The sequence below is a fragment of the Lactuca saligna genome, chromosome 6 (genome assembly GCF_052625555.1).
Source record: "Lactuca saligna cultivar CGN05327 chromosome 6, ASM5262555v1, whole genome shotgun sequence".
NCBI classification, from domain to species: domain Eukaryota; kingdom Viridiplantae; phylum Streptophyta; class Magnoliopsida; order Asterales; family Asteraceae; genus Lactuca; species Lactuca saligna.
In genome coordinates, this window is record NC_136422.1 from 96,940,861 (window position 1) to 96,952,846 (window position 11,986).

Here is an 11,986-nt window from a genome sequence, read left to right on the forward strand (position 1 = left end):
GATTGACAACATTCATTCATACGAGGTGAGTTACCTTCCACCAGTGGTGGGTCTACGACCACAATGCTGGCCCACCAGTAGGAGTTGTATGTTAGATGATCGTCTTTGTGATATCATCTAGGTTTGCTACTACCTGATATGTTATATGTTGGCATGATATGTTATATGTGATATTAGTAGAGTTCAGTTGTTAGGACCGAAGGGTAGGCCGGACACCCCAGATATGTCTGATAATATGTTATGATATGCTTATATGCGGGCATGATATGTTATATGTGATAGTGGTAGTAGGAGAGGAATAGTCCCAAGTTCGGTTGTTAGGACCGAAGGGTAGTTCAGACACCCCAAATATGTCTGATAATATGTTTATGTTATGATATATGTGATAGTAGTAGTAGGGAGTGGAATAGTACCTGAAGATTGGTTGTTAGGACCACTGGTTAGGTCAGCACCCCAGAATGGCTTGACACGGGTAGGTCAGCACCCCAGAATGGCCGTACTGGGTAGGTCGGGCACACCAGAATTGCCCGACAGTATGTATGCTATATGATTGTATGGTATGTGGTAGGATGAGGGAACTCACTAAGGTTCTTGCTTACAGTTTTCAGTGAGCCATTACAAAAAATATCAAGTTCATTCCTAAGGGGCGTAAAGCAACCAAATCTTCTTATGATGTCTTCATGTTCCCACTTGCTTCAACACCTTGTAGCAAGTTCACTAAAATAATTTTATAAGTTTATAAAACTTCAATAAAGTTCATGAACTTTTGATCTTCAAAATGGTCACCATCTTCATTCTTATTGAGTTCGGTATATAAAATTTCGAGCCAACTTTTCTTTGAGCTTTGAAATTTCATCTTTTGCTGTGTTGGACTGTTGTGATAATATGGATAAGATTATGGTGATTTTGCTATGAAGAAGATGGTGGGGGTGCCGACAATGGTCAAAAAAATCTTGATCTAGCTAGTTATCCCTTTAATGCAGTTATCCCATTTGAAATCTCTAATTCAAAATTCGATCCACTAAAGTATTACTTATGCCATATGTTTTTCGATGGAGCTAATAGAGAACTCGTACATACCAAAGCCCAATCAGGTCTTATAACAAGCTTTGTTCTTTTCCATCTTCATTATCCATGTATATCAACATAACAATTGACGACGACAACAAATTTAGATCCAGATACATGTATTTGGTGGGGCAACAACACCTAGATCATGCCCTCCCAATGTCCTCCACCCTCTTTTGTCTCTTTCTCCTTTTGAAACTTTGATGTTCCGACAAAAACCATTTCGTAGAGGTAGCGATGATGAGGATTGAGTTACAACCCAATCTGAGCAAACCTAGAGGGAGGGAGAAGTGGCAATGAATGTGGATCCTGAACCATGGCTCCCTCAATCATCACATACGATATATCGACGCTGTTGGAGCTACCGTACTCTTCATTTTGTAAACTGATGTATCTTTCCGACAGGTGATCATAGTCCGCCACTATTTCTTGAACTTGTTTTGTTTGAAACTATTTATTAAGAAATTGTGTGGTTTGTTTGAAAAGAGCAAAGTATATGCCGAAGAGTATGATGATCAGAAGGGTTTTTTTTTTTATTTTTTTTATTTTGTTCATCATTGGAAGGAAGTGTGGTGTTTTTTTTGGTGTTGTGTGTGTAAGAGAGGTGTGAGTCTCATATTTATCATTAATAAAATTTTAAATTAAATAAAAAACATAAAATCTCCTATAATAAATGAAAGTTTTTTTGCCACATGTCATATTCTCATTCATTTGAACACATGATATTTTCTAGAATTTTTAAAATTTCTATTTTCCACTTGTTATTTTATTGTATTTTTTATTTTATTAAATTAAAATTCCACATTTAATGTGTAAGGTAATATATATGTAAAATATTTATTAAAAAGAGTTTATATATATAATGTATTCAATATATTAAAGTCTTATTAATTTTAATAATTCAATTTTTTTTTCATTTTTCTTATAAATTCAACTTTTTCAAATGGTTAAAATTTTATATTTGTTTTTTTAATTAAACTCATGTAATATATGAATCTAACCCCTATTATATATCACAAGAACAGTTTAGTTTTTTCAAATTTCCAAAAAAAAAAAAAAAAAAAAAAACCAAGCAAACCTGTTCGATTTTTACAACTTAGAACCAATGACCATTTTTATAGTTTTGTCAAAATTCTTTTTAATCGTTGAAAACGAAGCCTCTCTCGTTTGTTCACAGGCGAAGGAACAGGACTAAAAAGGAATGAACGAAGAACAGCGATCTATTCTCCTTCAATCCTCTTCTCGTTTCCCGCCGCCAAAAGGTTTTGTTTTTCTATCAAAATCTTAATTCTCCAATGTCTAAAGCTAACAATCTTCAGTTTTCAATTCCGACTTTGAAGGAACTAAGCTCTCTTATGGCACCGCCGGATTCAGAGCCGACGCATCGATCCTCCAGTCCACAGTATTCAGAATCGGGATTCTGGCGGCGTTGCGGTCTTTGAAGACTGGAGGAGCGGTGATCGGGTTGATGATCACTGCTTCACACAACAAAGTCTCTGATAATGGCATCAAAGTCGCTGACCCAAGCGGCGGAATGCTCACTCAAGATTGGGAGCCATTTGCTGATTCTATCGCTAACGCTGCAGATCCTGAAAGTCTCGTCAAGGTTAGAGTTAGAATCTTACACACAATTAAGGGCAACATGATTAGGTTAGAGTGTTCAAAAGGGCAAACGCCACCCTTACGGTCCCCACGAACCGGTTCCATGGCCACCATGGGCACAGAGCAAGGAAGGCGATGCCTGGGCTTGAACCTTAGACCTCAATTATCGATTCTCACCTTCTCATTGGCAGGACAAACACACGAGGACTGATTAGGTTAGAGTGTTGTGGACGTTCTGGCTAGGTTTCCAGGGTAGATTTGAATTTGATACATGATTGTTTACATGCTTTCTACTAGATTAGCAATAACCATCGAAACAAAAGCCAGTAAGTTCAATTGATCGTGTTTTACAGAAGAAGGCCCATGATTAATTTCACCAGTGGATTAAGACTGTTGATATGGTCCTTACTTTTGAGTAGTTAGCCTTTCAGATTTTCTGTTTTGAAGGAAATTTCTTTGTTCTTACAACATCCTACTTTCATCTCTTCTTACTATGACATTGTAGTTCCAACATGTTCCTTTTTTTTTTTTATTTTAAAATGTCTACCCAGTTGTAGCATTGTACTTACCATTTTTTTTTATCAAGATATCTTTCTTTGAAAAGCAGTGAAAGTTGCTTTGAGTTTGGATCACATTGCCAAAATTGGGTAGATTTTTCAAGCAGTAATAGGAAGAAATGAAAGTAGGATGCTATAATCAACAACAAATCAATGAAAGTAGGTTGCTATTTCTTGCATTCAACCCTTTAGATAATAGCAAAGTATAGCCTCTCTAAAACATAAGAAAAATGGAAATCCATCTCACCAAGACTCCAAGGTTGTGTTTCTTTTTAACTTAACAGAACTTACTCGAGTAAGCTAGTAAGCTATATATATGATATGGGTGTTTCTTTTTGACTTAATCCATAAAGAAAAAGAAATTTTTTTTCCCCATTATCTGTTAGCTTTTTACAAGTTTTCCCTTATTAATTTTTTCCTTCCATTTCCCAAATGTGCTGTGATTTTCTTTCAAACATCATTGGTCCAGATATCCAAACAACAGATAATGAGGAAAAAAAGGAAAAAGGGCAGAGATTATTAATTATTTATGTGACAAGTTCCTTGATTTGAATGTTCATATACTGATTTCTTGAAACAGTTGATAACTGAATTTGCAAAGAAGGAAAACATCCGACTTGATGGAGCAAAAGCAGCAGTTTTATTGGGAAGAGACACCAGGCCCAGTGGTGAATCACTTGTCAAAGCTGCAAACAAAGTAAGACACCTGGAATTTAAAAAAAGCACAACCTACTACTTTCATGAGGTTTAATGGTCAATAATAATAATAATAATTATAGTTTAATGATCTCTAAATTGGGTAACAAGAAAAATGGATTTCTTTAAAACGGTCGAAAATAAATTTTAATGATTTAACCAAAGGAAATACATTATTAGTGGGTAAATGAATCACAAGATGAAACATGTGACATAATCCAATCCCTTGGTAAACATTATTCTTGGATCCAAACATCCGATTAGTGTCATTACAAATACATAAGATATCTTTATTCCATCTTATTCAAATACTTGAAGAAGAATAGCAATGATAAACAAGAAAACATGTATTCTCTTGTGTTGTATGTTGATTTTATTTGATTAACTTACAGGGAATTTGTTCTGTATTGGGAGCTGTTGCAATTGATATGGGGATTGTAACAACTCCAGAATTGCATTGGATGGTTCGTGCCAGAAACAAGGGTTTGAAAGCAACCGAGCTTCATTATTTTGATCAACTTTCCACCTCTTTTAGGTTGCTTCTTACTTCTTATTGGCAATGGCATAAAGAAAATTTCAATATTCTATTTTTTAATTTTTATTTGCTTCTATTAATCTTTGATTCTAGAATTAAATGTGCATATATGCAACAAAGTGGTTTTCTACACAAAATATGCTTGCAATAACCATTTCAATCACAACCAAAAGAAGCACTGTTTAGCATTTTACTAGTACCCTTTTGATAAATCGTTGCATAATTTGTGTAGGTAAAAAAATAAAATATTGTTGCGTAAATTGGTAAAAAGAGAGAAACATTCTTGCAAATATAATCTTTTGATGTTATGGATGGAACCATGGCTGCATAATTTTTCTAGGTAAAAAATAAAATATTGTTGCATAAATTGGTAAAAAGAGAGAAACATTGTTGCATAGATTAATAAGATAAAACAAAGTTGCATAAATAAGCATTAATGGAAGTAACCATGGAACAAAGAGTGAACCATTGTTGCATATATATATACACACACACACACACACACACACCGTACCTTCATATATATATTTTTTTTCTTGAAAAATCTATTAAATTATAGTAGTAAATATTGTTTTGTATTTCAATCAGCATTCCTATAATTTGGTAATTTTTGAAGCGCATGCTTTTATAGGATGAAACGAAATTGGATGCTATAATAAACAATTAACAGATGTTTATTTTTGTTTCCTGCATTTAATTTGATAGACAAATATACTATAAGATATCTAATTATGAGAGTATAAAAAAATTATGTATTAATAATAAAATCATATATTAATATCCTACTATCGACCACATTTAGGAATTTTTTTTTGTCATAACAGCGTATTAGATACAAACGTAAAAATGTTCAAGGAGTTGCCAAATCAAATGTGGACACATTGAATAGTTAGATGACAGATTTTAACATAAACTCTGAATATTATATGGAAGGAAATGTGCATTTTAACCCTTAATTTGATTACATTACATTACATTAGATGGTTGATAGATTTGATACCCGAGAAGAGCAGAGATAATCATCCAATTGGGAAATTGGTTGTTGATTGCTCAAATGGAGTGGGTGGGGAGAAGCTTCAAGTTTTGAAAGAAAAGTTGAATGCTTTTTTGCATTTAGAGATTCGTAATTCAGGTAATTCAGGTATACTAAATGATGGAGTTGGTGCTGATTATGTACAAAAGGAGAAAGTTGCTCCTCAAGGCTTTTTTGGTCATTCAGATGTTGGGATAAGGTGACTCATCTTTCTTTTTCTTTATGTCAAATGACTGAAATACCCTTCCTAAAAGAGAAACTCTTCTTCACTTTCCTTTGTGCTTTTTAGTTGGAATGTAATTCCATTCCATCCAATCTTCCCATCATTTGTGTGAATGATTGAAATACCCTTTCTAAAACCCAAAATTTTATATTGGTATTTCATGTGAAGTAAATTTTATATCTTGTAGAAAGTTTGTGTTTGTAAAAAAACAAGTTAGTCATAACTTTATAGATGGTAAATTCGATTTATTTACTTCTTAATAAGTTGATTGTGATTATAATTTCTATAAAAGTAAAATTTATATTTTATAAGAACTCAGTATTTGCAAAAGAAATAAATATTATTAATGCTTTTTTTAGTCTTATTTAGGCTTTGGGTAATTATATCTAATTTGTTTCCGAATAGTCTTGGTTTATTGAATAATTATGTTTGACTCTATAATAGTTATAGAAAAGTTTCGTGAACAAGAAATTAATAAAAGAGGAATTCAAATATTTTTACAAATATTTATAATCTGTTTTCAAATATGTATTTTATAAAAATAAACACAAGTTGTACAAAAGATCAATAAATGTCAATTCTTGTTGAAAATTTAAATTAGTTGATTTTGATTATATATTCTGTAAAATGAATCATATATTTTATAAAACTCTGTATTTGCAAATGAAATATATCTTATAACAAATTCTTGGTGCTTTTACTAATTATATCAAATTTGTTTTTAAATAGTGGTGTGTTACCGGGTAATTATGTCTAACTCTTAGGCTATGTTTGACGTACTAGCTGAAAAGCTAGCTGTTAGCTGAAAAACTAGTTGTTAAATAAAAAGCTAGCTGATAGCTAAAAAGCTAAATGATAAAAAATGATGTTTGGTAAAACTCGTTGAAAAGCTAGCTGAAATATATAAAAATACATAAAAGGACATTTAAGAGTATTTTTTTCAATAATTAATTAAGGGCTATATTTGAAATATTTTTTAAAAAGCTTCTAAAAAGCTAGTCTAAGTATATTTTCAAAACGCTGGTTTATAAGCTACTTTTTGGCTTGCCAAACACGACAACATAAAAAAACTCGAAAAATAAGCTATTATCAACTAGTTGTGGCACGCCAAACACAGCCTTAGTATCCCTAAAAGATTTCCATGTAAAACAAATAATAGGAAGGTTTTCAAACATTTTGACAAATATGTTAATTCAAATATGTATTTATAAAAAAAAAAAAAAAGAAAAAAAAACTATAATTCACAAAAAGTCAATAAATCACAATTTCATGATTTGTGATTATTTACATTCTAAATTCTTTAAAAATTTTATAACCTAAAACATAATATACAACAGAACAGAATCAAATTCCATTGCATTTTCCACCAATCAAAAGCGTAACTAAATTTTAAATTCCTCCCTCCGAATTCCAATCCTATCGAGAACATTCGAAAACTTGAATGGTTGGTAGTGTTTCAGGTGTGCAAGTCTAGATGGAGATGTGGATCGGTTTGTATACTTTACACTCACATCAAATGGAGACAACAAAATCAACCTAGTCGATGGAGACAAAATTTTATCCTTGTTTGCTTTATTTATCAAACAGCAACTAAGTATCCTCAATGAAGATGTTGGTGTTGGTGTTGTACAAACGGCTTATGCTAATGGTGCATCCACTAAATACCTAAACGATGTGGGACTAAAAGTCGTATTTACCCCCACGGGAGTCAAGTATTTGCATGGAAAAGCCGAAGAATATGATATTGGTATCTATTTCGAAGCAAATGGTCATGGAACAGTTTTATTCTCGGATCATTTCTTAAGTTGGTTAGATGGTATAAAAAATGAGCCTTGTTCAGGTATTTCCGAAAATAGCCCTGTGTGTAAGGACATAAAAAATGCTGATTTTGCAACTAAAGTTTTGTTTTGTTTTGTTTTTTAAAAGGTTTAGAGAAGCAGAATGCTGTCAAGAGGTTACAGGCAGTGGCTAATCTGATGAATCAGGCTGTTGGTGATGCCCTGAGTGGGTTGCTTTTAGTTGAAGCCATCCTACAACATATGGGATGGTCAGTTGATAAATGGAATGAACTTTATCATGATCTGCCAAGCAGACAACTTAAGGTCATTCACACTCACTTCAACTGTTTCTGTCTTTTCCTTCCTGAAATTGGGACACTATAGCAAGTTATACTGTGTGTTGGACTGAGATTGAAGTCAAATGGGACAAAAATTGCCACATGGGAACAAGGTGGGACCAGGACTCTCGTCTTCTCATGTTTATCATCTAAATTAGCCCTAAAAAGCTTCACTAGTCCGCCTGGTCCCACCTTGTTCCCATGTGGCAAGTAAAGAACAAAGTATAACAAAAAAAAAAAAAAAATCTTTAGATGTCCTGATAGAAGCCACCTGGCACATGTGCACTTCATATGTCTTTATTTAATGATGAGGTGAAAATGGCGGCAGGTAAAAGTTGCAGATAGAAGTGCGGTGGTAACAACTAATGCAGAAACCAGTGTTGAGAAGCCACCTGGCCTTCAAGAAGCTATCACTGCATTAACTGGTAACTTTTATACAAATATTCTCGCATACTTGCCCTAATAATAATAATAATATTAAGAATTAAATTATTGTGTGCAGCTAAATACCCACAAGGCAGATGTTTTGTACGGCCATCAGGAACAGAAGATGTTGTGAGAGTTTATGCAGAAGCAAAAACACAGGAGGAGGCAGATGAGCTTGCTGATTCTGTAGCTAAAATTGTTCAACAGTTTCTTGGCTCTCACTTCATAGCCTAACAAGTTCCTTTCGTGTCTTTTTTCACCCATTTAGGACGACAAGACAGAACAGAACAGAACAAGAACATGATAGCCATTGGTTTATATCGGACAAGAATTCAGTATGTGTGAATCGAATTAAAAAAGAATACAAGTTTTTGTTTGATCTTAAAAGATGAGGTATAAACTTGCTCTTGATTTCTTGTTTTTGTAACAATCTTAAAGTCAAACCTTTTTTAGTTTCAACTTGGAATTTACATGGACGATTTTATGAATTTCACCGTTTCCAAAATAATAATTTGTATGGTTATTTGCATGTGATCTAACATTACTAAATTACATCTGATAGCTATCGTAAACATCCTTTTTCTTACAAACAAAACATCGGATGTAAAAGGAACATTATAGTTTATAAGAATTGTCCGTTTTAGAAAAAAGATTGGGGGTATTTTACAAACCCTTCCACTGTGTGTATATGAAATTGAGTGTTGTATTGTGGCTTCAACATATCACTTTTGAGAATGAAAAGAAAGAAACGGGAGAATCTATGGAAAATTTCAGATGAAAAGGAAACGCGTAAGGGGTCATTTGATAATTGATGATAGGTTAGAAGCCGACTGAGTTGGAATTCTGATAGTTTGCATTTGAGTGAGTCTATGATGTTTGACTATTTCTTTGAATGACTGTGTTGAATGATGAAAAATGACCATATTACCCTTATGTTGTGTCTTGTGCTGAATAAAATAATTATAAAAATACAAATTGTCACATAAAATCTAAATGAAATATAGATCATTTAAAGTCCAAGTACAATTTGTCATACAAAATCTAAATACAAATTGTTACATAAAATCAAAAAATACATAATAGTTTGCATACAAATTTAACTTTGACCATATCAAAATTAATTGATTAGCAATCTAATCACACAAAGTGGTTATATAGTCAATGGCTTGTAAACCCATTCTATGCCTTAAATGTTTTGGCTCTCACTTCCTCCACTTTGCATGTCAGGAGTAACCGTAGCGTTTTGTTCAAAGTTCGTAAATAAGTCATATTGAATATTGAATTTGCTTATAAAATTATGGACCACAACACAAGCAATTACTATATCTCTTTGCATTGGAAAAGGATAAGGAGTCATTTGTTTTAAGATTGGAAATCTCGTTGATAAGCCCAAACCATTCTTGGTTTATCAAAAAGGGTCCAAGAAGCCCAAACAGGGGACTAATCCTATTCAAGAGGCTAACTGTTAGAATCGTGGGGGAGGAGCATTTCATTATGTTGATTGGTCCTTTATTTTGTTTGTGAGCATTATCCTTAGGTGTCAGTTCTGTCTTAGGGGATCACTATGGTGCTGGAGGGTATTTGCTTTTTTGCTTTAGTCTAGTATTTAAACTCCCAGTTTTGGTTAAGTTGGATTATTGAAAATTTTGTAGTGCAAACTATTTTGGAGAGATCCTTGCCTCTCGAAAGCATGGAATTTATCAGTCTCAATTGAATTGACATTTGGGGTCTATCTTTTATTCTGTTGTTGTCTTTGGTTTATCAGTTGGTATCAGAGCAATGGTCGCTCCCTAAAAGAATACACCTTCATTGGAGAAGAGGTTGGAGACAGTAGAAGGGAACCTGCAAACCATTCTGGATAAGCAACAACACCAAAAGTTGGTGAATCAACAAGCCAGAAACTCGACATGCTAGTGGGAAAGATGGATAAGCTTGAATGAGGTAAGAGTGCTAAAACTCCAAACTCTGGTATTAACACCCCAATCTTGATCGGTATGGATAAGAACCTCATCCACGAAGGCCCAAGACCTAGGAGGTCCAACAGTGGAATCCAAGAACTTATGTTTGGTGTGACATCCCCAATTTCACGGCCAGAAAAGACCGATTTGTTTATGCTTTGTTTTATAAATCAGAGTGATCGTTTAAAGAAAACGGTTACGGAATTTGTTCCCAAAATAAAATATGATAACCATTTATCAAAACATTTCTCAAAGAGAATGTATTTCCATTAAATAATAAAACCTCGGGATGTCATGTTCCGATACAGACCAAAAGCATAAACAATATAAATAGACCTTACAATAGTTATTCAACTACTGATCTATAATCCAAAACCTCTCGTCAAGTCCACCAACTTATACTCTTGTGTCATTACCTGTAGTGCAAAGAAAACTGAGTGGGTCAGGCTTGGGAGCCTGGTGAGCATATAGGGTTTTCAACCCACAATAATATAATTATTATAATCAACCATCAAACAATCAACCCAATTACCCATCCCCATTATCTCCTTTATTTCTTAGGATTTTACCCTAAGAATTCAACTACCCGTCATTCATTCATTCCTAGGATTGACCAAAGGAATTAGCACAAAAATCTATTGCTACATAAGGCGCATCTACCAACATCATCCTTTAAGCGCCTCTGCCAGGATTACGTCATACATTATGAGGTGCGACTGCCAGGTTTATGACATTTTCTTTTAGGTGCATCTGCCGACATTATCTTATAAGCGCATCTGCCAAGATTACCCTATAAGCACATCTGCTATTATTATGACAATCTCTATTTGGCGCATCTGCCGACATTATCCTATAAGCGCATCTGCCAGGATTACTCTATAAGCGCATCTGCTATTATTATGACAATCTCTATTTGGTGCATCTGCCGACATTATCCTATAAGCGCATCTGCCAGGATTACTCTATAAGCGCATCTGCTATTATTATGACAATCTCTATTTGGCGCATCTGCCGACATTATCCTATGAGCGCATCTGCCAGGATTACTCTATAAGCGCATCTGCTATTATTATGACAATCTCTATTTGGCGCATCTGTCGACATTATTCTCCAGCATATCTGCTAATTTTATGACATTCTTTAATAGGTGCATCTACCAATATCATTCTTAATCATCTTTCATACCTCATCACTTTATCACATACCAACTATCTCATCTACCCATGTTCTACCCAACATATTTGTAGATATAGAATACACATACAGTATAACTCATTTAAAAACTATATAAAACATTCATTCCATACTCATCTCAAATAAACAACAATATCTAAACACATAGCACGTATTTTATACCAAATACTTCATATTTATGTGTTAGAAGAAAATAACTACACACTCACTTGATCAGAAGATGATCGGACAGCACTACGACTTGCAGAAGTAGTAATCCTCAGAAGATCTGGAAGATCTCTTCAAAAATCGAACTTCTCGCGGGCAGAGCTTCGGCTTGGGAACCGCACTTCTCGGGATCTTCGGGATCTCGGGACTCGCCTCGGGGATCGAGTATGATACCGGGGCTTCGGGGTATTTTTGGCACGCAAATCGATGCAAAACGGGAGAGAGAAGAGAGGAAATTGGCATTTGGGTCGGCTGCCCTCGCATCCTATTTATAGGAGGCTGGAGCCTCGGAGTACGCGGGGCGTACTGGTCCGAAAAACGTCACTGCGTTCGTCATCCGAAGCCACTTGCTGCGAATGTCGACACTTCGG

General features: G+C 34.3%; 1 protein-coding gene across 1 annotated transcript; it reads left to right on the top strand.

The window, feature by feature from the left end:
- The first annotated feature begins 2,195 nt into the window (after window positions 1-2,195).
- Window positions 2,196-8,715, top strand: DRT101 (phosphoglucosamine mutase-like protein). Its single transcript, XM_078959904.1, has 9 exons — window positions 2,196-2,330; window positions 2,409-2,674; window positions 3,808-3,924; window positions 4,316-4,458; window positions 5,439-5,690; window positions 7,175-7,554; window positions 7,641-7,816; window positions 8,159-8,255; window positions 8,333-8,715. The coding sequence occupies exons 1-9, from the start codon at window positions 2,270-2,272 to the stop codon at window positions 8,488-8,490; spliced, it is 1,650 nt and encodes a 549-aa protein (XP_078816030.1). The 5' UTR covers window positions 2,196-2,269; the 3' UTR covers window positions 8,491-8,715.
- Window positions 8,716-11,986: the final 3,271 nt, after the last annotated feature.